Consider the following 27012-nt stretch of genomic DNA (forward strand, 5'->3'; position numbering starts at 1 on the left):
TTAAAAAATAATAATTTTTAGTGCTCTGGAAACGAAGGGATAGGTCTAGGTGTAGGTTGGTTACAGTCGTGTGCACCGAGGCAGGGTGAAAAGCTTTGTTCTGCATGCTATTCAATCAATTTAGATAATTCTACACGTAAATCCAATCAAGCCAAACTCACTTTTAAGTACTTAAGAAGGAACTGCAGATGCTGGAAAATCGAAGGTACACAAAAATGCTGGAGAAACTCAGCGGGTGCAGCAGCATCTATGGAGCGAAGGAAATAGGCAACGTTTCGTCCCGAAACGTTGCCTATTTCCTTCGCTCCATAGATGCTGCTGCACCCGCTGAGTTTCTCCAGCATTTTTGTGTTCCTTCACTTTTAAGTACAATAGATAGAGCAAAGGGGAAGGTACAGAGTGCAAAATATAGTTCTCAGCATTGTAGTGTACCAGTTCCAGAGACAAAATCCATTGTCTGTTATGGCGCAGAGGTGAATCAGACAGTACCCCAGCTTTTGCTAGGACATTTTAGTTGTACAGGGCCCTGATGAGACCGCACCTGGAGTATTGTGTGCAATTTTGCTCTCCAAATTTGAGGAAGGACATTATTGCTATTGAGGCAGTGCAGCGTAGGTTCACCAGGTTAATTCCCAGGATGGCGGGACTGATGTATGATGAAAGAATGGGTCGACTGGCCTTGTATTCACTGGAATTTAGAAGGATGAGAGGGCATCTTTTAGAAACATATAAAATTCTTAGAGGATTGGGCAGGGTAGATGCAGGAAAAATGTTCCCAATTTTGGGGGAGTCCAGAACCAGGGGTCACATTTTAAGAATAAGGTGTCGGCCATTTATGACTGAGGTGATGAAAAACATTTTCACCCAGAAAGTTGTGAATCTGTGGAATTCTCTGCCACAGAAGGCAGTGGAGGCCAATTCACTGGCTGTGTTCAAGAGAGAGTTAGATTTAGCTCTTAGGGCTAAGGGAATCAAAGGATATGGGGGGAAAGCAAGAACAGTGTACAGGGAACAAACCTGCCCAATCCGTGTATCTGTCTAACTGTTTCTTCAACGTTGGGATAGTCCCTGCCTCAACTATCTCCTCTGGCAGCTGGAGACAAAAAGCTGTAGCAACTCAACGGGTCAGACAGCATCTCTAGAGAAAAGGAATAGATGATGTTTTGGATGGAGACCCTTCTTTGGATTCATGGAGACTCCTAGGAGTCTAAAGAAGGGTCGCGACCTGAAACGTCATCTATTCCTTCTCTCCAGAGATGCTGTCTGACACGTTGAGTTACTCCAGCTTTTTGTGCCTATCTGCCCAATAGCGACCAGCGATCCCCGCACATTAGCGCTATCCTTCACACACAAGAGACAATTTTCAATTGTACAAGGACAATTAACGTACAAACTCCATACAGACAGCACCTGTAGTCAGGATCAAACCCATGTCTCTGGCGCTGTAAGGCAGCAATTCTACCGCTGAGCCACAGTGCTGCCCTGAGAGTAGCAGGGGTAGCTTTATCACACAAAGGGTGCTGGGTGTATGGAACGAGCAACCAGAGGAGGTAGTTGAGGCAGGGACTATCGCAACGTTTAAGAAACAATTAGACAGGTACATGGATAATAATAATATAATAAACTTTATTTATAAAGCGCTTTAAACAACCGCAGTTGCCACAAAGTGCTGTACATGAGAACTCATGGACAAAAAGTTATTACAAACCATTAAAAACCGTAAAACGAAGGACTAAAAACAGTAAAAATTAAAAGACATTAAAAGCACTAAGAACAGGAGCAATGTCTCAGCCAGTGTCGAAAGCCAGAGAATAAAAATGAGTTTTTAGGGATGATTTGAAGATGGACAGTGAGGGGGCCTGTCTGATGTGCAGCGGCAAGGTGTTCCAAAGTGCCGGAGCAGCAACAGAAAAGGCTCTATCCCCTCTGAGCTTCCGCTTAGACCGTGGTACCTCAAGGAGCAGCTGATCAGCTGACCTGAGGCACCGGGCAGGAGCATATAGGTGGAGCAGCTCAGAGAGGTAAGGCGGGGCGAGCCCATTCAACGATTTGAAAACAAATAAAATAATTTTTAAATGAACTCGAAAGTGCACTGGGAGCCAGTGAAGGGAGGCCAAAATTGGCGTAATGTGCTCCCTCTTTCGAGTTCCGGTCAAAAGGCGAGCGGCAGCATAGGACATGTTTGGAGGGATATGGGCCAAATGCAGGCAGATGGGACTAGTGGATGGGACGTTGGTTGCTGTGGGCAATTTGGGCTGAACTGCCTGTTTCCACGCTGTCTATGACTCTGCTTATGCAGTTACAGGAAAATTTCTTACAAGAAAATTTATTTCCAACTTAATGACATCCTTATACTCCAAGCACAGTCTCACCAACGGCTTGTACAGTTATGACATGACATCCCTAATACTGTGTCTGAAGGCTATGTTTCACCAGGCTGCAGGTGTGGTTGTACGCAAACTATAAAAATAATAACCAGTCTGTTTACACTTATCCAAATCAGATTGGTATTCAGAGGTCATATACATGCAAAGCCACTGTTTTGTAATATGTTAGATATTGATATTAACTGAATTTTCAGCAATAACCTCCCTGCATTCCTTCCCACATTTTGATTAAACACATATTGTTTGATTGATTCATTGATTAATTGATACTTTATTGTCACATGTACGGTACAGTGAAATACTTTGTTTTGCATAGAACACACAAGTAAGGAAAGAGCCGCCTCGTATAGGGTGGCGACAAATTTATTAAAAGCATCCAATTGCTAGTCCTTCTTCCTTCCCCCCGCCCCCCCCCGCCCCATCCCGGCCGAGCCCCTCTTTGTTCTCAGCGACCCCCCCCCCCCCACGCCAAATAATATTTACATTCTTAGCATGTTCATGTCTTTACATTAATTGTTAACATACACTCAATCAATCAATCAATCAATCAACCTTTATTGTCTTCTTGCAAAGCAACAGTTGCACAGTGCAAAATGAGAAGACGTTTCCCAGTGAATACCGGAGCATCGCACAAGAAACTTAAAACATTTCACACATAATAACAATAAAAACAATCCAGTCCCTGATGAAACAGTATAAATAGTTAAAAGCAGGTAAAACAGCAACATTAAAATACAGTAAAAACAATCATAAATATGTCCAGGGCAGCTGATTTGAGTGGCCAGTGCCAGAGTTATTAAAATGTCAGTGCAAAGCCGCAGAATCAGGTGATTGCAGATTAACAAAAAGCAGATTATTAAGATATAATATTAATATAACATTTATGGAGTGTGGGGCCAGAGGTGTTGTTGAATAGAATGCTCTGTTATCTGCAAAGAAAAACAATAAAATAATAATTTGTTCCTTTGTTAAATGTTCCAAATGATGTGGAGTGAAATCAAGACACATCAATCCTTCCATTTCACAGCCGCGGATATTTATGGATTGATATTTGATATTGATTTTATGTAATTTTGCAGATGCTGTCTATCAGTTTATAAAAGACTATTTGCCTCTTGTGGATAGCTGTGCTATTTTGAATGTTTTAAAAATAGTGTAGTTCCATGCAACTTCAAGCTAACCATTCGTCATTCTTGATTCTTATTGTTAAAAGGTATTCCTCACATGACAGATGTTTTGACAGGTTCCATTGTACTTGACTCACATGGCTATTGATGGTGAGCCTAAGCAAGTCAATATTTTGACTGCGTTGAGCATCGATCCCCATCTGAGCCTCAGCGCCACACAGGCACCTCTACACTGCCGCCTTGTAGTGAGCAGAAGCAGGAATCACTGGGATAGATCACTGGTCGACATGGACTCAGTGGGCCAAAGGGCCTGTTCCCATGCTGCATCTCTAAAACAACAAAAACTAAAACTAATGTTTATTATTGTCATGTATACTAATGTACAGTAAAAAGCTCTGTTTTGCATGTTTTCTAATCAGGTCAGATATTATTCTATATAAATACAATCGTTAGTCTTTAGACATTAGAGATACAGTGCGGAAACAGACCATTCGGCCCACCAGGTCCACGCCAACCAGAGATCACTCCCGTACACTAACACTATCCTGCACGGTGCGGACAATTTCCAATTGTAGGAAACTGGAGCACCCGGAGAAAACCCACGTGGTCGCAGGGAGAATGTACAAGCTCTCTACAGACAGCACCCGTAGTCAGGATCAAACCTGGGTCTCTGACCCTGTAAGGCAGCAACTCTACCGCTGCGCCACCATGCCCCCCAAATCAAGTCATATTCAAGTACAATATGTACAAAGGGGAAGATACAGACTGCATAATATAGTTCTCAGCATCATAGCGCATCAGTTACATGGACAAAGTCCAATGTCTGCAATTAGATAGTCAATCGGACACTATCCTAGCTTATGGAAGGATCATTCAGGAAGCTGATAACAGAAGAGAACAAGCTTGAAAGTAGTTTGCTCAAGATCCAATCAACTTTGTTTTGTAGGCGTATAATGAATAAGTTGAATAGTTATTTTGCTATTATATAAATACATTGCTACAGTCTCGGACACAAATGGTTAGTATTCAATCATCACAATATGTGGGAGATGCGGAAGTTCAGTTCTTTACACCCTAGAGTGGTAATGGCTGCATTGTAGAGAGTCAATTGTGGGTAAATTCATTTGCAGATTAAACCACAAAAGAGAATAACTTTTTCACTCAGAGGGTGGTGACTATATGGAATGAACTGCCAGAGGAGGTAGTCAAGGCAGGTAGTATAACAGCATTGAAAAGAAAATTGGGCAGGTACATGGGTAAGAAAGGATTAGAGGACATGGGCCAAATGTAGATAAATGGACTGGCTAAGATGGGGCATCTTGGTCAACATGATCGAGTTGGGGCGAAGGGCCTGTTTCCATGCAGTATGATTTTATGACTATAGAATAGAAATGTTGTATCTTGTGCTGTTGCGGATGACACCAGGTTTGGCAGTGGCCACACCGACACTCGCAGTAGGGTGCTATATTTTATTTGCAGTGGTACGAAAGTCTCGGACTGTATGGGGGCGCTGTCTCTTGCTGTCAGGGTGCATGTGTAGCGATGCTGGCGATCTGGGGCTTGTCTCAGCAGCTCAGTCCTGGTCTTCGAAGAAGGAGGAAGCGCGACGATCTCAGGCTTCTCCCCGCAGTTCACCTTTGCCTCAAGAGAAGGTTCAGATTAGTTCAGTGATACAATGCGGTAACAGGCCCTTAGGCCCACCGGGTCCGCGCCGACCAACGATCCCCATACACTAACACTATCCAACGCACACCTGGGACAATTTACAATGACACCAAGCAAAATTAACCTCTAAATCTTTGGATATTTGCCTTTGTATATGGGAAGAAACCGGAGGTCCCGGAGAAAACCCACGCAGGTCATGGGAAGAACGTACATACTACTGACTTTGCTTTGTACGTTCAGAGACGTGCTGTAGTCAGGATCGAACCCAGGTCTCTGGCTCTGTAAGGCAGCCACTCTATCGCTGTGCCACCGTTTCACCACCGAGGTACTGGCGAGCTCGGGTTCGTCCTGGTGATCTCAGGTTTATCCTGGCGGCTGAGCTTTGGGCTTGAAGAGGCAACGCTGACGGTCTCTGGGTTATCCCAGCGGCTCAGTCTTTGTCTCTGTGTGTGGCCATACTCCCCTGTTGCCTTTGGACAGGAAGAGGGAATATGAGGTCCATTGGACACAGCATAAATGTGTGTTGCAATCATGTGGTCAATGGGAAGGATTGCGGAAAATAATCAATCTGTGTCAAGATTCTGACACTTTCAAAATCTTTCCTCAGTTCACCCAAGGACAAATGTACTTGTCACGTTGCATACAATCTAGTTGGGTGGCATTGCTTCAAAATGCTAGACTTTAAATGGCACATCGTTCTTTACAAATACAAATTATTTTCATAGAAGGAAAATAAATAAATAATGAGCGTTGGTGGGGAACATTAAATACTCAATTGGCCCCAGTGCTGGCTGGCAATGTCTTACTGATACACACTAACTTCTGAGAATGCACAGACATCCATGAAAGAAAGCATTAATCAACGAATAAAAATATCACAGTTCCTGGGAAGCGTTTATATTGTGGTCAATCCCTTGGCTGCCTGGATTATCATTTGGTCTAACATTCCCAGAGCAGAAGGAAGGATCTGAAGATAGACACAAAAATCTGGAGTAACTTCAGCAGTCCGACCTGAAACGTCACCCATTCCTTCTCTCCAGACATGCTGCCTGTCCCGCTGAGTTACTTCAGCATTTTGCGTCTAGCTGTAGTTTTTTTTGTGTTCTACTGTAACATGCTCAGAAAAGAGTTCGACATGCTGGCCTGCTTTCCCGAAAGAGTTTCGAAAAGTCCAGTCATTCTCGCCTCTCACCTTCTATTCAGACAAGTTGTTATTCATTAATTGCACAGGTTCAGTGGGCCGGCCTTTTTCTTCCCCTTTCTGCCCAATTTGAAGAAGAATGCAAAGTTGTCCACAAGTTGTATCGTCACCGTTAGGTTCCACTTTCCTGTAGCTTTCATTAACAAATGGTTAGATATTTGGCTCATGTTAACAAATAGTTACGAATTGGATCAGACGAAATCTATCTGTACATGTTTTATTTTTGCACTTGAAAAGCAATCTTGTGCATATTTTAAAATTTCGGTGACCATTAATCCGAAAACGAAACCAGGCACATCCTGTTACAATTACCTGAATCCCAATGCCACTTCTCTGATGTATGTTTCATGCGTGATGACATTGTCAATGTATAGAGTGCTCCCTACTTACTAAATGCTGAAATATTTTCAAAATATCATAATGTATAACTGTTCTTATGAACTGAAAAAACCCCACAAAGTGTTGGAGTAACTTAGCGACACCGACTGGAGGACATGGATCGGCGATGTTTCAGTTTGGGACCCTTCTTCAGGTTTGGGACCCTCTCCATGCTCTCCAGAGATACTGCCTGTGCTTCTGGGTTACTCCAGCACCTTTTACATTTTCTCATCCTCTCCCTACACACAAGCGGTAATTTGCAGTGGTCAATTAACCTACAAAGATGCACATCTTTGGGATGTGTGAGGAAACTAGAGAACCTGAAGAATCTAATATAGGAGCAAAGAGGTCCTTCTGCAGTTGTGCAGAGCCCTAGTGAGACCACACCTGGAGTATTGTGCGCAGTTTTGATCCCCTAATTTGAGGAAGGACATTCTTGCTATTGAGGGAGTGCAGCGTAGGTTTACAAGGTTAATTCCCAGGATGGCGGGACTGTCATATTCTGAGAGAATGGAGCAACTGGGCTTGTACACTCTGAAGTTTAGAAGGATGAGAGGGTATCTTATTGAAACATATAAGATTGTTAAGGGTTTGGACACGCTGGAGGCAGGAAACATGTTCCCGATGTTGGGGGAGTCCAGAACCAGGGGCCACAGTTTAAGAATAAGGAGTAAGCCATTTAGAACGGAGATGAGGAAACACTTTTTCTCACAGAGAGTGGTGAGTCTGTGGAATTCTCTGCCTCAGAGGGCGGTGGTGGCAGGTTCTCTGGACGCTTTCAAGAGCGAGCTAGATAGGGCTCTTAAAAATAGCGGAGTCAGGGGATATGGGGAGAAGGCAGGAACGGGGTACTGGTTGTGGATGATCAGCCATGATCACATTGAATGGCGGTGCTGTCTCGAAGGGCCGAAAGGCCTACTCCTGCACCTATTGTCTGTTGTCTATTGTCTATCCCACGCGGTCACAGGGAGCTTCTGAAGCTGGTTTGTCCCGGAAAAAAGAACCCTGAGTCCAACAAAGGTTCACATCAAGCCGAATGGAGTGAAACAGGAGCGATTTATAGCAACACCGTTGTAATACTCTGTCTAAATCACTTGTTACTTCCTCTGTAATTGTTTCTGAAAAGTGTTTGTTACCTGTGGCATAAGATGCAATCACAGCTTAGTCTCGTGCATGAGTATGGTCCAAGGCAATTTACAGACAATGAGACAGATTGTCCCGTGGCTCATTGTCACCAGTCATGGCCTTTAACGTATTCCCAATGCGATCGCATCCTGTCATGTTTCCCGACCCATCTGTGGCTTATTGCAGCTACTGGTCTGAGCACTAGGACTAGAGGTCATAGCCTCCGAAGGAGGTGAGGAGAAATTTATTTAGTCAGAGGGTGGTGAATCTGTGGAATGCTTTGCCAAAGAAGGCAGTGGAGGCCAAGTCAGTGGACATTTTTAAGGCAGTAATAGGTAGATCTTTGATTAGTACAGGTGTCAGAGGTTATGGGGAGAAGGCAGGAGAATGGGGTTAGGAGGGAGAGATAGACCAGCCATGATTTAATGGCGGAGTAGACTTGATGGGCTGAATGGCCTAATTCTACTCCTATCACATTACAATTTACAATTACAATTCAATTTATTGTCATTTGGACCCCTTGAGGTCCAAACGAAATGCCGTTTCTGCAGCCATACATTACAAACAAATAGACCCAAGACACAACATAATTTACATAAACATCCATCACATTGCTGTGATGGAAGGCCAAAAAAACTTATCTCTCCACTGCACTCCCCCACCCCGATGTCAGAGTCAAAGTCAAAGCCCCCGGCGGGCGATGGCGAATTGTCCCGTGGCCATTAAAGCCACGCCGGGTGATGCAGGGTCGCGCACCGGGTTCTTGGTGTTAGAGCCCCCGGCGCGCGCTCGCAATCCCGCGGCCATTCCAAGCCGCGCGGGGCGATGGTGTAAGGCCCCGCTCCAGGAGCTCTTCAACCCCGCAACTCGGGCGGGAGAAGTCGCCGTTGCGGGAGCCCCGAAAAGCGGTCTCCCTCCAGGGACCCGCGGGCTCCCGGTTACCGTCCGCCAAACCCGCAGTTGCAGCCACCGAATCTCCGGGGGTCGGGTCGCAGCAGCGTCCACCACAGCTCCACCCGCTCTGGACTCGGCCAGCTCCGCGACGGTTAGGTGAGTAGTCGGCACCACAGCCCCCGGTCTTCCTGTTGGAGGCCGCTCCTCGTTGCAGCCCCAACGACAACGGAGACCCGAAGGTCGGGTCTCCCGTGCAGGGAGAGATTTAAAAGTTACCCCCACCACCCCCACACACATACCCCAACAAAAAATAACAAAAACTACATAAAAACATAGACATAAAACAATAAAAACGCAGACGGACTGCAGAGGCCGCTGCTGACGAGAGTCGCGCCGCCCACCGAACATGACCTAATCCATAGCTCAGAGGCTAGCGTGCTACTAATTTTTTTTTCTGCTCCCTCAGTTTCCTCTTTGCCTATCGTCCAGTAGCGATTCCACTTCCCGATTCTCACATCTTCACAATTCGGCACAGGAATGCTGCCGTTGTTGCTATCAGGCATGAAGCTGTCTTTGAAAACTGCAGAGGTCAGATTTTCCATCAAGGTTTAGCATAATATTAAGCTTGCATTTATTCTAACCCTCCATTTATGGTCAGGGCTCCTGTATGACTTTTGTTATCACATAAAACAGGGTCACTAACTCCAACTGTAAAAACTCCTTATCTGACAGCACTGTGAGACTTCAATTCACTGAGACATGGACTGCGTTAGCTTAAGAAAGCTAATTCACTACTTTCCTCTCTTGGGAGCCCAGGACATATTGGCCTTTCCTGTGAAGTCCTCTCAACCTGCAAAATAAAGAAATGGCTTTGAGTTTGGTTGGGATAATTAGTGATATTAAAAAAACATATGGCATACTTGACTTGAGAAGGGTCTCGATGTGAAATATCAGCGATCCATGTTCTCCAGAGATGCTGCCTGGCTCGCTGAGTAACTCCAGCATTCTGAAGAAGGCGCTATATAAATCCCATCCATTATTATTATTATTATTTCCTTTGCTCCATAGATGCTGCTGCACCCGCTGAGTTTCTCCAGCATTTTTGTGTACCTCCAGCATTTTGTATCTTTCCATGGTAAACCAATATCTGCAGTTCATTGTTGCTTCATAAGTAGAGGTTTAGAATATATGAATGTAGAATATTATGTTAAACCTTTATGGAAAAGACTGCTTAAGTCTCAGTGTTGAATTTTGGAGACCACTACTTAGAAAGTCGTGGCCTTAGTATGTAATCAAGAAGGATAGTATTGAGTATGATGGAACTTGGTTAAGTGGAGAGTCCAAACAGCCTGACGAAGAAATTTAATGAAGTTGATCAAAGTCAATAATGGTGCAATAAGGAGAAAATGTTTCAACTGACAATCAGCACAAAGACACAAAGTGCTGGAATAACTCAGTGGGTCAGACAGCACCTTTGGAGAACATGGATAGGTGACAGATCAGGTCAGAACTCTGAAGAAAGCTCCCGACCAAAACCTCACCCATCCATATTCTCCAGAGATATTACCTGACCCGCTGATTTATTCCTGCACTTTGTGTCATTTTCTGTATAGTAGGAATACTTATGATTTAGGACAGTCATCGGTGTACCTAGTCTCCTTCTCATGGGCTGATATTATAGATTTTATCTCAGGATATCCTTTTCCTTTCTCGGAGAATACCATTTCTGATTTACAAGAATTTTTGTTCGCGACCCTTCTTCAAAATGAAATGCACTGATTTTGGATGGAGTAATTAATGCTATCAAAAAGCCATATAGGATCCTTGACTTCATATGCAACTTCAGCCCTGACAAGTTACCCCAACACATTGTGTCTTTTTTTCCGTAAACCAACACCTGAAGTTCCTTGTATTTCCAGATTCTTCCAAAGGCACAGGTTTAAGCTCATTGGCAGAACTGGGGGCAAGGTGAATAAGTTCATAAGTTGTAGGAGTAGAATCAGGCCATTCGGCCCATCGAGTCCACTCCGCCATTCAATCATGGCTGATCTATCGTTCACTCTCGACCCCATTCTCCTGCCTTCTCCCCATAACCCTTGACATCCTTACTTCTTTCGTAGGCAAAAAGAATGACCTTTTTTGTTACATAGTGCATTTTGATGTGAATGCTTTGGAAGTAGATGCATACTCAGTAGAAGTGAGATAAATACTTGAAGAGACAAGTAATCGGGGCTTTGGGGAAAGAGCAGGGAGTTTGGAGTAATTTGACCACTCTTATCAAAAGACTGGGTACAAGCAAGCAATGGCTGCCTCGCCAACAGTCTGTCTGTCCCTTCCTTCTTTGTGTTTAAATAATATGCGTTAAATGCATGTTTTTAGTGTTCTTTCTTGTTTTATGTGGGGGGTGGGTGAGGGGGGAGTTGGCGGAAACATTTCTAATCTCTTACCTCGATGGAGATGCGATTTTGTTCCGTATCGTGTCTCCGTCCGCACTGCGGCCTAACATCGAGGAGTTAGCGGCCTTTGCCAGGGATCGACCTCGGAGCTCCAACCCTATGCGGGTGCTTGCGGACTTTAACATCACGGAGCTCGCGTTCTCTGGTTAGGGACCGACTTTCGGGAACTCCAAGCCGCCGCTGGAGCTTCGTCCGCACCGACGCGGGAGTTTCGATCGCCCTAACGTGAGATCGCCCTGACTGCGGAAGGTTCGACTGCCCTAACCGCGGGAGAATAAAGAGGAAGAAGGTTGGACTTTTTTTGCCTTCCATCACAGTGAGGAACGTGGGGAATCTGCGGAGGTGGATGTTTACGTTAACTTTTATGTATTTGTGCTGCCTCATTACGATCATTTTGTCCGAGTTGAATCTGCTTGAGCTCAAGTAAAACACGAACATATATTCAGCATCTGCAAATGAGATGTGTTTGGCTAAATTGGAAAACGAGCGTCTGCACGTGCGCGTGTACTCACGCAGTGAAGATATGTCTTGATTAATGGGCTAATTACAACAAAAGCCACTCGGCAAGCAGCAGTTTGGTAAGGGATTATGTTGTAATCTGAAAATAAGAGCTACTGAGCATCTGTCATAACTACAGCCACCGTTTAAATTCCATCGGTATTCTGCTGAAAAGTTTTATTTTTGAAGTGGGGATTTGTGTTCGGCGAGAGAGTCGTTGAAAAAACTGGGATTGTAAACCAGGATTATGCCTCCGTGGAGCAGCTTTTCCTAAAGGCTGTGGTGTTCAAAGTTTCATAATTGCCCCGTGAATTCCCATTCAAACGTTTAGAGTTTACAAATACAGCAGGGAAACGGGCCCTTCAGTCCACCAAGTCCACGCCGACTAATCGATCCCCCGTGAATATTAATTCTATGTTATCCCACTTTTGCATCCGCTTAAAACACACGCGGGGCAATTTATAGAAGACACTCCATCATCGTCGTCTGGGATGTGGGAAGAAAAACCGGAGCACCCAGAGATAACCCACAAGGTCACAGGGAAGAACGTGCAAACTTCGCACAGACAGCACCCGAGCCCAGGGACGAACCCAGGTCTCTGGCCGCTGTGAGGCAGCAGCAGCTCTACCAGTTGCGCTCCCGTGTCGCTCTAATGTTTAGGAAGGAACTGCAGATGCTGGTTTAAACCAAATATAGACACAAGCATCTCGGGAGAGAAGGAATGGGCGACGTTTCGGGTCAAGACCCTCAGTCTGAAGAAGGGCCTCGACCCGAAACGTCCCCCATTCCTGCTCTCCAGAGATGCTGCCTGTCCCGCTGAGTTACTCCAGCATTTTGCGTCTCTCCAATGTTTTATGGATGAATGAGATTCTGCACTGATTCAATCTCAAAGCAATAAGTATAACAATTGTGCTTTTCTTTCTGGGTCCCCAATCACCTTGTTTCATTACATGGAATTAGCTGCCTTTATTGTTCTGCACTTCAAATTGTTGTACCATTTCTTTAATTGCACCACTTAATTCCAGCTGAATTTTCATTCTTAATGCAGTCACTATCTTCACTTCATGGCTGATTTTTGTCACCGGCTGCAAGTGAAATAAAATCCAGGTAGTGTTTGCAAAAAGTAGCAGCACTTTCACTGTAGAAACAAAGAACTGCAGATGCTGGTTTATACTAAAGATAGAAACAAAGATAGACATCTCTGGAGAGAAGGAATGGGTGACGTTTCGGGGCGAGATTCTTCTTCAGACTGAAGAAGGGCTTCGAGGTAGCAACTCTACCAGCTGTGCCACTGAGCTGCCCCTCCAGCAGTTTCTTTCCATGCTTGATAATTTATATTTGTATATTTTCCAGCAACCTATTGAAAACATCAATGGAGGAATCATTAAAAAATTCTTTCAGGTCTGTCACCTTTGTGCCATCACCCAGTTTACACTTAAGTCTGAAGAAGGGACTCGACCCAAAACGTCATCCATTCCTTTTCTCCAGAGGTGCTGCCTGACGCGCTGAGTTACTCCAGCATTTTCTGTCTATCTTCGGTGTAAACCAGCATCTGCAGTTCCTTCCTACACGTGATGCATGAGTTATTTCCTGTGAGCAGTTTACCAACTAAGCTAGCAGTTGCGCAGGGGAATGATGGGTGTGGTATTGGAGTTTCCTTTGTGCTAGGTTAGACATTTGAACTATTATGAAGAGGAATTTTCTTCTAATTGCTGCTGATGAACATGGCAAATAAATCCAAGAGCATGAGAAGATTGTCAAATATTTCATACAGAAAATCGACATCGTTTTAATTAGCGCCATTAGTGGCGAAGTCATTTGAAAAAATCATTTGACTTCACGTTTATGTTTTTTTCCTTTTGCCTAAAGTCAAGTCAAGTCACTTTTATTTCTATAGCACATTTAAAAAACAACTCTCGTTGGCCAAAGTGTTTTACATTGGTGGAGGTACTAACGTTATACAACAGTGGTTCATAGATTAAGTACATACATCACGACATACATATAGCCCTCACTCAGAGGACGTCAAGAAAGGCTTGGGAGTAAAGATGAGTTTTAAGTCTCGACTTAAAGGAGTCGATGGAGGGGGCAGTTCTGATGGGAAGAGGGATGCTGTTCCACAGTCGAGGAGCTGCAACCGCAAAGGCACGGTCATCCCTGAGCTTATGTCAAGACCGTGGGATGTTCAGTAACACCAAGTCGGCTGATCTGAGGGACCTGGAGGTGGTGTGGTGGGTCAGCAGACGTTTGATGTAGGTGGGGGCAAGTCCATTGAGGGCTTTGTAAACATAAAGGAGGATCTTGAAATTTATACGGACCCGCACAGGGAGCCAGTGGAGAGGGGCCAGGATCGGGGTGATGTGATCCCTTTTTCAGGTGCCCGTCAGGAGTCTCGCTGCGGCGTTTTGGACCAGTTGCAGGCGGGACAGGGAAGATTGGCTGATGCCAGTGTAGAGGGATTTGCAGTAATCTAGGCAGGAGGAGATAAATGTGTGGATGATCTTTTCGAGGAGTAAAAGGCAACTGTAATCCTTGAACGTAGACACATGCTGGAGTAACTCAGCGTTTTGCGTCTATCTTCGTTTCCTTCCTGCGCATGTAATCCTTGAACAGTTGAGACCCAAATCTTTAATATATTTCATTTTATATATTATTATTTAACCTGCTTTCCTATTTTCCCCTCCAGACATAATCCCACGAGTTAGCCTTTTTAGAATAACTGCCCTAGTTTACACAACAATGACACACTGATAGATAAAGTGAGCAGACTTGATTCCAGAGTGAAGTGTGTATAATACCCTCATTATTATTGTTTGCTTCATCAGACATCTTTCAGTACCTGAGCTCAGTCAAATTGTGCTCGTTCTCATCTGAAGCAATCAGTTACACAAGCTTTATAGAGGTAGGAATGTGGCCCTATGGGGAAATTCTTCAAAGAATTTCTTCAAAATGAGAAAGAGAGAAAATAAGTCACCGTGATGGCAAATGCCGGCAATGAAAGTTGCTTAATGTAATAACGTCATTTATAGCTTATGCCAAAGTGACATTGACACCTTATGCAACTGGAGATCTCGTCAATATTTATGATATTGTATAAAAGAATAAAACAAACAATTTAGTGACTCCACAATGTAATCTAACTGCTCCTTCATTTAGTTTAGGCTAGTAATACAGCGAGGAAACAGGCCCTTCGGCCCACCGAGTCCGTGCAGACCAGTGATTCCCTACACATTAACACTATCCTACACACACTAGGGACAATTTACAATTATACCAAGCCAATTAACATAAAACCCGTACGCCTTTGGAATGTGGGAGGAAACCGAAGATCTTGGAGAAAATCCATGCAGATCTCGGTACAGACAGTACCCGTAGTCAGGGTCGAACCTGGGTCTCTGGGGCTGCAAGGCAGCAACTCTACTGCTGCGCCACCGTGCCGCTTCTGTTCTTGGGAAACAACGTTGAGTTTTTTCAAAGCCATTTCTAACACGTACAAGATTATTTTAATTGCTTTTTTATCCCCAATAGATGTGTGGAATGGCTTCAATAAACCTTCTCCTCATGCGTATAAATAAATCTGATTAATAATGCGAATAAAACAGAGTTTATCTGCAACAGAAAAACGGTTCACTTTGTACAAAATAACTTAGATATATTGTCAGCATTGACTTGTTGGCAAATTAATGGCAGAGAAGATGTAAAAGGTTATATTATTTCACCATTAAACCCAGTGCCTGGCATTCTTCCCCCTAAGTTGCTTTATAAATTCATATTGTTTATTTTCCTCTGGGCTGCACCTTTTCAAATCAGTGGCCAAAATGACAGACTCTGTGGTTGACAAAATAAAATCAGCTCAGTGCTCTGTTTAGTCTACTTTGTCTTTTGACTTTAGAGATACAGTATGGAAACAGGCCCTTCGAGCCAGCACCGCCATTCAATGAGATCATGGGTGATCGTCCCCTATCAATAACCCGTGCCTGCCTTCTCCCCATAACCCTTGATTCCACTAGCCCCTAGAGCTCTATCTAACTTTCTCCGCACTCGGGACAATTTACAAGAGCCAACTAATGTAGAAAACCTGTACATCTTTGGGTGTGGAGGCAAACCCACGCTGTCACAGGGAAAACGTACAAACTTCTTACAGACAAGCACCCGCAGTCAGGATCAAACCCAGGTCTCTGGTGCTGTCATCACCCACTACCAGCGACTGTCAAGTTGCGACAGTCACCTGAAAAACCGGCAACTGGAACGGCGACTGTCACAGTGGAAAACACACACACACACACACCCACACACACACGCACGCACGCACACACGCACACACACACACACACACACACACACACCCACACACACACGCACGCACGCACACACGCACACACACACACACACACACACATGCACGCACACACGCACGCACGCACGCACGCACACACACACACACACACACACACACACACACACACACACACACACACACACACATCGCTTCCTGCAGCAGCCCGTTATGCAGGCGGGGTTCAGGGCAAGCGGGGGGAGCGCTGTCTGAGTGAAATTCACACGGTGCAAAGCCAAGGTGATACAGACACACACCGCGATGAACAGGAAGGTTGCGCTGTAATTAAGATGGCTAAAGCACAGTGTACGGGAAGTCCATTAAAAGAGGGGAGAAGGAGGGAGAAGGAGTGGAGACAACTTTTAAGAAGCCAGAGGTACACGGCTGTGAAGCTCGGCGGACATTAACATTACCGGTCGGTTATCCTTAGTTCTGAAAACTATTGCTTACATTTTTTTCCCCCCAATGTGCCAATGAAATTCACCGGTCAGTACCGGCTACAACCTACGAGAACCTACGAGAACCTTCGACCTCCTGGTGACCCACTAGGGCCTCCTGGCGACCCACCTACGGCACGAGAATTCTCGCTACACTCCATGGCGGTTTCATTCTGGTCGCCGCTAATTTTTCAACATGCTGAACAATTCGTGGCGACCATAATGAGGCCTCGACTAGTTCCCAGAATGCGGGAACTCCTCACGACCATCAAGGCGACTCCCCGGCAACCAACCGCGAGCATGTGGCAACCATGTGGCGACCGCATAGTCTCCTGCAGTCGCCTAAAAGTTGTCTAAATGGGACAGGCCCATAAGGCAGTAACTCTACCGTTGCACCATTGTGTTACCCTGAAGGACCTCTTCTGCATTTAATCTACAGGGCTCAGTATCTCTAGATATTTTTCTAAAATCCTGCTAATCAATATCCGCCTCTTATGTGGCCATTTTTTTATTCAATTATCCTGCAGGTGGTAGACTGGGTATAAACAATGTCTGAACCCTTCACTGTGCATAAGTGAAAAAAAAATAGTCGAAGCAGTTATCACTCCTGAAAGGGTTACATTTGGTCAGCACAGGACTTTGTGGAATCCTTATCTGAATGACAAAACATTAATAAGATCTAAATAAATGTCTGCAGAACCAGTCTGTGTTTATGCATTCTAGCATCGACTTGTTTAACAGCATTCATAGCCTTTAGCCAAGTTGGAGACATCAGAAGAACAATGTAAATATTACTTCCAATGTTCAACTTGTAAATGTAGATATTTTCTTCCTTTCAACATTTCAAAACGATGGTTGGATTTTAAATTGCCATCTCAGCATTTCTGGCTTGGCTGGACTGGGGGACCCACGGGGCCTGTGTAACCCCATTGACAATCATTCAATAGGAGACATGAGGACAATAAAAATGTTTCATGCCCTTGTCTGCTTGTACTTTCATTGACGTGTCATTGCATTTAAATAATGGACGTACTGTGAGAGGCCGTTCTGTGGGCTCGGATTTATTTATAATGGCGGTTTTGGAAAAACCAAGGTTCAATTTGCAGTCAGTCCTGAGACAGTCGGCACATTTGCTGAATTGTCTCCCATGGGTGACACTGAAGGGTCACCCATTCCTTCTCTCCAGAGATGCTGCCTGTCCCACCGAGTTACTCCAGCATTTTGTGTCTTATCTTCGGTGACATGCGTTAGTTTGCAAGATTGTTGATTTAGCTGTAGAAACCTTTGCGGAAATCCAAATGTAAGGATTTTAACAGAGAAGTTTAATAACAACATTGGCATAAGGACTAGTGACTCATCTTCAAAGCTCTAGGCACTGTAATTGACAATTAGAGAGAGACACCCATTCCAGTTGGGTATAAGAACTGGCTAGCTCTGATCAACAGTAACCCTTCATGTTATTTCTGTTTTTCTCTTTACATAGATGCTGCCTGACCTGCTGGGTACTTCCAGCACTAGACACAAAAATCTGGAGTAACTCAGTGGGTCAGGCAGCATCTCTGGAGAACAGGAATAGATGACGTTTTGGGTCGAGACCCTTCTTCAGACTGTATTTTCAGCATTTTCTGCTTGATGAGCAGCACAGTGGCGCAGCAGTAGAGCTACTGCCTTACAGCGCCAGAGGCCCGAGTTCGATCCTGACTATGGGCGCTGTCTGTGCGGAGTTTGTACGTTCTCCCTGTGACCAGCGTAGGCTTTCTCTGAGATCATTGCTTTCCTCCCACACTCCAAAGACGTACAGGTTTGTAGGTTAATCGGCTTGGCATAAACGTACAATTGCCCTTGGTGTGTGTGTAGAATAGTGCAGGGATTGCTGGTTGGCGCCGACACGGCGGGTCGACGGGCCTGTTTCTGCGCTGTATCTCTAAACTGAAATAAACTAAATTTCAGATTTCAGGCATCTGTAAGGTTTTGTGTCTCCCAGTTCAAGGATAGATTGCTTCATTCTTTCTTTCTGCCTCCATTTTAATTTATCTCCCTTTAACCCCTTTAATTTATCTCCTTCATTTGATTAGCCCTGATTAACAAGCCGTCACCAACCCCTGTTATCCAAGCAGGGGCTGAAATCCCGAGGGGGGGGGGGCAGGGGTCCCTCTGCTTTGAGAGGTGGGGGACGATCCCCCCCCCCCCAAGTTTTTGTAATCTGGATTTTAAAACCCGGTGAAATCTCCGCTTTCCGTGAGACATTGGGGGTGGGACTGCTGATCGAGGGCGCCGATTGGACGAGAGAGACGTCGGTCAGCAGACAATGGGGGCGGGACATGATGATTCAGCACGATGATTAGAGGAGGGAGGAGTGGGGGTGGGGTGGGACTGAGGATAGAGCGCGGTGATTGGAGGAGGGAGACACTCTCGGCACAGACCTGCGCCTCATCTGCAGCCAGGATCGATCCCGGCTCTCCAACACTGTCCCGAGTGTCCCCCCACCCACGGGTGGCCAGAGACGTCGGGAGTCAGATGGGCGCGGTGCCCCCAGGCCCACAGCCAGCGCAGAGAAGCAGCGCAAAACCCAGCTCTGCCTGTCCCGCCAGGTTAACCTACAGCCCTGCCTGGACTTACGGGAAATATGGCCCAGGTTTACAGCCAGCGCGGAGAAGCATCGCTGGTGTCCCGTCAATCCAGGCAGGGCTGTTGGTTAACCTGGCGAGACAGGCAGAGTTGAGCTGCATTTAGCGCTGGATTGAGCCTCCGAAGCCTCGCGCGTGTGTGAGTGTGTGCATGCGCGCGCGGCCGCCAAGAAATTGTGTCCCCCCTGTTCCCCGGTCCCCTCCATATTTTAATAGCGATTTTTAATAGCCTGTATCCAAGGTTCTAGCACCACCTTTGTCATTCAGTGGCTCCTAGTCTGCATTCTATTAAGACATATTCTTTGTTCTCACTACACACCTCCTCTTTCTCTGCATGTTGTATTTTGTTTCTCCATTTCTCAGCTTCCCACTCAACATGTAATGGTTGGCCTGCTGTGCATGTTCCGCATATTTCTGTTTTAAATTCAAATTTCTGGCATGGTAGCTTTAAATTTTTGATCATCACGTTGTCTCTTCGATGTTCAGCAATTCTTCCAAGCACCTTAATGCAATTGATTCTTTCAAGCAACAATTCTTTCAGCAATTGATTGAGCTGGCTGTGCCTTGAAGAAGAATGTGGTAGAAACAAGGAACTGTAGATTGCAAAAAAAAACAACACAAAATACTGGAGTTACTCAGCAGGACATCTCAGGAGAAAATATCAGGAAATATCTGAGGCAGCTCCATAGATGCTGCCTCACCCGCTGAGATTCTCCAGCTTTTTTGTCTACCTTCGATTTTTCCAGCATCTGCAGTTCTTTCTTAAAAGAGGAAATATCTTCAGTTCACTAAAGATTTTTGTTTACAATACTCTGTTGTGCTGCGGCAAGCACGGATTTCATTGACCTACCTGGGACACATCATAATAATTCTCTTGACATGACTTGGCCTGTAGATGCTGCCTGACCGGTTGAGTTACTCCAGCAATGTGTGCCTTAAACTCGCCACACTGGTTCTGCAGCTAATCCAAAACAAAGAAATGTTAGGGAGAAACCTGCTTGATCTCATTCCCAACACTAGTAGCCCCCCCCCCCCCTCAGTCCTGACTGACCATGGGTGATGCATCCTAGTTTGCAGGTGATGTGTTTGTCAGATGCGAGCCTGGGCGATGTCATATGGACAGGCTGTTGCCCATGCAGCACGTCCCCCTCTCCACGTCGCTGATCTATCCAAAGGAACAGCAGGGCCGTTACAGTTTGGCACCTGCCTTAGGGACTCCGACTCCGGATTCTCTTGAGGTTTACCCCTGGAGCCTTTTCCATGACTGGATATGGGCCACAAGGCAGTGGAGGTTTTAAATCAGAGTTTTCCCTGTCCTAGATGGACTGCCTTCCCAGGCTGACAAGCCCCATCTGCCCGAGACTCGTGAGGGCGGGAGCTTCTACCTTCCCGTGCAGGTCTATAGCACCTGCCCACTGCCCATTACCACCAAACTATCTGTTACAGATTGCAGCTGTCCACAAGTTTATTTTATTATACGATAGATCTTTATCCCAGGAGGGAAATTGATCTGCCATAAAAACACCAAATACATGAAACATGAAATTAAAGTGACGAGTGGAAAGGCTTGGGGGACGTGCAAAGATTGGAGGAGGGGGGGGGAGATGTGAGGGTAGTCAGTCTCAGTCTACCCCACGACAGAGTGGGGAGGAGTTGTAAGGGATGATACCCACGGGGAAGAAGGATCTCCTGTGGCGTTCTGTCCTGCATCTTGGAATCTCCTGTGGCGTTCTGAACTGCATCTTGGAGAAATACAGCATTGAAACAGGCCCTGCGGCCCACCGAGTCCGCTCCGACCAACGTCTTATATCCAACAAACTAGGGACAAATAACAGAAGCCAATTAACCCACAAACCTGCACGTCGTTGGAATGTGGAAGCAAACTGGAGCACCGGAGAAAACCCACGCGGTCACAGAGAGAACATGCAAACTCTGAACAGACAGCACCCGTGGTCCAGATCGAACCCGGGTCTGTGGCGCTGTAAGGCAGCAACTCTACCACTGCGCCACTGAGCTGCCCATACACAAACAGCAAGGCTGAAGCACCTCTTGCTATCTTGCCATCTTTCGTCAGAGGTTGGTGAATCTGTGGAATTCTTCGTCACAGAAGGCAGCGGGGGCTAAGAATGGATATTTTTAAGGTAGAGATAGATAGATTCTTGATTAGTGTGAGTGTTAGGGGTTTCGGGGGGGGGGGGGAAGGCAGGGGAATGGGGTTGAGAGGGAGAGATGGATCAACCATGATTGGATGGCGGTGGACTTGATGGGCTGAATGGCCTAATTCTGCTCCTATCACATGAACTAGTGCTGAGTGTTCTATCCATCTTCCTTCTTTTAAGCTTTCAGCAACAACCTTTCATAGACCATTTGATGAACTCCACTTGATTTGAAATAGATAGTTAAGGGTACTAGGTATAACAAAGGCTTCATGGACAGTCAGCATCCCAGCTAAGAATGCTTGAGAAATAGCTACGCTAATAGCCTCAACATTGCAATGCATCCACAACACTGACACTTAACTGATAAAGGGCATATTGGGGGGGAGCACGGTGGCGCAGGAGTTGCGTGGCTGCCTCACAGCGCCAGAGACCCGGGTTTGATCCTGATCATGTGTTCTGCCTGTGCGGAGTTTGCACGTTCTCCCTGTGACCTCGTGGGTTTTCGCCGGGTGCTCCGGTTTCCTGCCCCACTCCAAAGACGCGCGGGTTCGTAGGTTAATTGGCTTCTGTAAATTGTCACCCATTCTTTCTCCCCAGAGATGCTGCCTGTCCCGTCGAGCTGCTCCAACTTTTTTGTGTTTATCTTCTGTAAATTGGCAATTGTTTGTAGTGTGTAGGTTAGTGTTAGTGTACAAGGTGATCGCTGGTTGGCGGGCCGAAGAGACTGTTTCCACGCCGTATCTCTAAAGTCTAAAGTCTGTCCAGGTATATGTTGTGCACAAGAGCTAGAGCTGGCACATAAACCCCATCAGCAGGAACAAGATAGGTTTGAGCATTCTGTGTTGTGTGAGTCATCTCCTAACACAATAACCCATTTCACCTGAAGTTATTACTCATGATGATGATGGGAATTTTGGAAACACACATCAGTCCCGACTGTGAAGATGTGGATTACAAACATGTCCGAGACACTACATTTGGAAAATATTAGGCTTGTCTTGGCAGAAAAACCAGATCCATTTTTCAAGACATGGACACGCTTTGCCGAATTCTTACCAGGATAGTATGGCGAACACAACTTTGGATTTAAATCCGATTCTGGGTTGGGTGAGATGGGCAGGGGGGGGAGAGGGGCAGGCAGGGGCTGAAAACCTGGGGGGGCCAGAGGGGACACGTCCCCCCCATGTTTTGAGAGGTGGGGGACATCCCCCCCAAGTTTTTGTCATCCGGATATTAAAATCTCCACGTTCCACGAGACAGTGGAGGTGGGACCGCTGATCGAGGGCGCCAATTGGACGAGAGAGACGTCGGTCAGCAGGCAATGGGGGCGGGACATGATGATTCAGCGCGATGATTGGAGGAGGGAGCAGTGGAGGGGTGGGAATGAGGATAGAGTGCGGTGATTGGAGGAGGGAGATGTGGCACAGACCTGTGCCTCATCCGCAGCCAGGATCGATCCCGGCCTGTCCCCACCCGAATGCCCCCCCCACCCCCCACCATGGGTGACCAGAGAGGTCGAGAGTCAGACTGGCGCGACACCCCCAGGCCCACAGCCAGCACAGAGAAGCAGCGCTAAACCCAGCTCAACTCTGCCTGTCCCGCCAGGTTAACCTACAGCCCTGCCTGGACGTGGGACATATGGCCAGCGTGGAGAAGCAGCGCTGGTGTCCCGTCAGTCCAGCCAGGGCTTGTAGGTTAACCCGGTGAGACAGGCAGAGTTGAGCTGCATTTAGCGCTGGATTGAGCCTCCGAAGCTTTGCGCACGTGTGTGTGAGTGTGCGCATGCGCGTGCGGCCGCCAAAAAATTGTGTCCCCCCTGTCCCCCGATCCCCTCCATATTTTGATAGCGAGTTCCGTGCCTGGGGGCAGGTATATCTCCACTTTTTTCTTTTTTTCTCTTTTTCTTTTTCTTCTCTTATATCTTTATTCACTCTTTGGACACACTACTTTGGTAGACTAGGGGTCCTATCTTTTCACATTTCACTTTTTCCCTCTCTAGTTCTTTCTCTCTTCTTTTCCCTCATTTCCAGGTTAAAAGATGTACAATAACTGTATAATTTTACATGCCGAATGTTTTATTCTTGTACAATTGCTTCTAATCAAAATAATGATTAAAAAAAAAAAAAAAGATTATTATGGGAAACTTTTCGCTTGCCTCAATGCATGGGTAGCTCCAAGAATGTTAAAGGTTGCCATCCAGCATGAAGCAATCTCTTGATTACAATCCAATCCCTAACCACGAGCAGAGATCACACCTTGGGTGGATCTCCGGTTTCCTCCCACACTCCAAAAAGGTACAGGTTTGTAGGTTACTTGGTTTGGTATAATTATAAATCGTCCCTAGTGTGTAGGATAGTTGTACTGTATAGGGTGATCGCTGGCCGGCGCAGACATAGAAACATAGAAAATAGGTGCAGGAGTAGGCCATTCGGCCCTTCGAGCCTGCACCGCCATTCATTGTGATCACGGCTGATCATCCAACACAGTGTCCTGTACCTGCCTTCTCTCCATACCCCCTGATCCCTTTAGCCACAAGGCCCACATCTAACTCCCCCTTAAATATAGCAAATGAACTGGCCTCAACCACCCTCTGCGGCAGAGAATTCCACAGATTCACCACTCTCTGTGTGAATTTTTTTTTTCTCATCTCAGTCCTAAAAGACTTCCCCCTTATCCTTAAACTGTGACCCCTTGTTCTGGACTTCCCCTGAAGGGCCTGTTTCCACAATGTATCTCTAAACTAAACTAAACTGAACAGACAGTCTGAATTGTGTGTGATATTCTGAGCAACAATTTGCTTGCTCCTCATAAAGTCACTTCTGCAAACATTTTATTTTCATTGCTTCCTGTTAGATGCTGGCCAAAAAAAGCCTAAAAAATGCAACTGGAATTGTACAGTGAGTTAACTGCAGGTTTAGTGTAAGAAGATTATTGAAGGTGGTGACTTTGAAGTTCTATAATCTATAAACATGTACTTCTATCATCTTTTTAACAGTTGCTTGTTAAACAGAAAGAATGAGCTCTGACAAAAATAAAATGCTAATTTAAGGACATTTGCTAATTAAATTATTATTATTCAACAATAAAATGTTTAGATAGTGTACAAAGGAGAAAGGTAAATTAATCCAAGAATCTGTGAAAGTCATGAGGATTAGACAAAGAGTTGCTTAAAATACCCAGATTGAATAACATGTAATTTTAAATCTTTCGTAAGCAATGTTACGGTATTGAGAATGAGAGGTAAACTGGAGAGGTAAAAGCCTTTGAAATTTAGAATTTGATTGTGAGCCATAGAGTGGTTGAGCAGGCTAGGACTCTATTCCTTGGAGCGCAGGAGGATGAGGGGTGATCTTATAGAGGTGTATAAAATCATGAGAGGAATAGATTGGGTAGATCGGGTAGTTTCTTGCTGAGAGTAGGGGAATCGAGAACCAGAGGACATAGGAATAATGAGAGGGGGAAAGATTTAAAAGGAATCTGAGGGGTAACTTTTTCACGCAAAGGGTGGTGGATGTATGGCACGAGCTGCCGGAGGAGGTAGTTGTGGCAGGTACTATTGCAACGCTTAAGAAACATTTAGACAGGCACATGGATAGGGCATGTTTAGAGGGATATGGACCAAATGCAGGTAGGTGGAACTAGTGTAGGTGGGACATGTTGGCCGGTGTGGGCAAGGTGGGCCACAGGGCCTGTTTCCACGCTGTTAGACTCTATCATTCTGTAACATGATAGCATCTCCTCCATATCCTTGTCTGAGCAATGATTATTTTTGCACAATATTGCACAGACTCCCATATACATTGTCAGTTGCTATGCACACACTGCCCAGAAGTGCTTTTCACATTAATGACCTTTAGTAGGAGTATTGACATTTTTGCTGCAGTAAAGACTGGCGTGGGCCAGCGATAAGCTCTGAAGGAAATTTAGAATAACTATGATTTACAATCGGAAAGATAATTGAAATGCAGGTAGTTTGCTCTCTTTTGGCAACATGGTGAAGCAAAGTATTAAGGTGGCATGGTGATGTAGCAGTAGAGTTGCCAGAGACACGAGTTTGATCCTGACTACAGGTGCTGTCTGTACGGAGTTTGCACGTTCTCCCTGTGACTACGTGACTCCCTGTAGATTCCTCCCACATACAGGTTTGTAGGTTAACTGGCTTCGGTAAAAATTGTAAATTGTCCCTAGTGTGTAGGGTAGTGCTAGTGTACGTGGTTCGCTGGTCGGCATGGACTCGGTGGGCCGAAGGACCTGTTTCCATGCTGTATTTCTAATCTAAACTAAACTATTAAGGATATGGTGTTTAGCGGTAAATACCAGTGCTCTGTTTTTGTATTAAGAAAAGTTTGTAATCTGTGAGCCATCGTCAAAGGTAATGCTTCTGTGAAAATATTTTATCAATCCCGAATGGCAAAAATGTATTTTATTGAAATAAATTAATTGTGGTTAAAAAAATTTAAATGGACCTGCTGCTGATTTGTATATTTCAGAGAATGCAAGGGAGATGGATGCGTTGAAAAAATGAGCTAGCAAATTGGCATTTTGTCTGATATCATATAACCAATTAAATCATTAGAATCTTCTTTAGTTAGAGGGTGGTGAATCTGTGGAATTCTTTGTCACGGAAGACTGTGGAGACCAAGTCAGTGGATATTTATAAGGCAGAGGTCGATAGATTCTTGAATAGTACAGTTGTCAGAGGTTATGGGGAGATGACAGGAGAATGGGGTTAGGAGGGAGAGATAGATAAGCCATGATTGAATGAAGGAGCAGGTTTGATGGGCCGAATGGCCTAATTCTACTGGAATTCTGTGGAATTCTCTGCCTCAGAGGGCGGTGGAGGCCGGTTCTCTGGATGCTTTCAAGAGAGAGCTAGATAGGGCTCTTAAAAATAGCAGAGTCCGGGGATATGGGGAGAAGGCAGGAACGGGGTACTGATTGGGGATGATTAGCCATGATCATATTGAATGGCGGTGCAGGCTCGAAGGGCCGAATGGCCTACTCCTGCACCTATTGTCTATGTTTCTATGTTTCTATGACCAGATGATCATGTCTCCATAAACTTTTCCTCAATACTGTGAATGTGCGATGTTATCTGTGGAGCTACAAAGGATTATTGTATCTATCTATGTCCCAACAGCAAGGAAGGGAAGTGAAGGGAATTATTTTAGCCTTGGGAAAAAAAAACATGAGAAGAGAATCAGAGAGGATGAAAACAATGAGGTGGTAAAATGTACTCTGTGCAAACACTCGGTCCTCATTGTGTGGAAAGGAATTGCAGATACTGGTTTATACCGAAGATGGGCACAAAGTGCTGGAGTAACTCAGCGGGTCAGGCAGCATCTCTGGAGAAAAAGGAGTAGGTAATATTTTGAGTCAGGACGAAAAAAGTTCCCACCCGAAACATCATCACCCGTCCATTTTCTCCAGAGATGCTGCCTGACCCGCTGAGTTACTCCAGCACTTTGTGTCTACACTGGGTCCTCATGCTGTGGTGCTAGGATCCTTGGCCCATCGTTATTCTGGCCTTTTGTCAGTTTCTGTGTCTTTCAACTTCCTGTAGCCTTTCATGGAGCGTCTTTGTATTTTTGCGCCGCAGCCTCAACGCGTAGAGAAGTCAGGATGAGACCAGCTGGAGATAGGAGAACTAGAGAGAGGCGAGTGGGGAATCCGCGCTGGAGAGCCCAGGAGAAACCAAAGAGCAGGAATGGCCCAAGAGCAG

At 45.5% G+C, this 27012-nt stretch overlaps 1 protein-coding gene across 4 annotated transcripts in view; it reads left to right on the forward strand.

The window, feature by feature from the left end:
* The window catches only part of pxylp1 (2-phosphoxylose phosphatase 1), a 138846-nt gene that overhangs the window by 29743 nt on the left and 82091 nt on the right, over positions 1-27012 (forward strand). For 2 of the 4 annotated variants that reach the window (XM_033031110.1, XM_033031112.1), the window contains exon 4: positions 26890-27012. The exons of the other annotated variants lie outside the window; for them this stretch is intronic. In XM_033031110.1, coding sequence (XP_032887001.1) covers positions 26890-27012 — 123 coding nt within the window. The remainder of the gene's footprint in view (positions 1-26889) is intronic. 4 annotated transcript variants of the gene reach the window in all.

This window comes from Amblyraja radiata, chromosome 13, assembly GCF_010909765.2.
Source record: "Amblyraja radiata isolate CabotCenter1 chromosome 13, sAmbRad1.1.pri, whole genome shotgun sequence".
Classification (NCBI taxonomy): Eukaryota; Metazoa; Chordata; class Chondrichthyes; order Rajiformes; family Rajidae; genus Amblyraja; species Amblyraja radiata.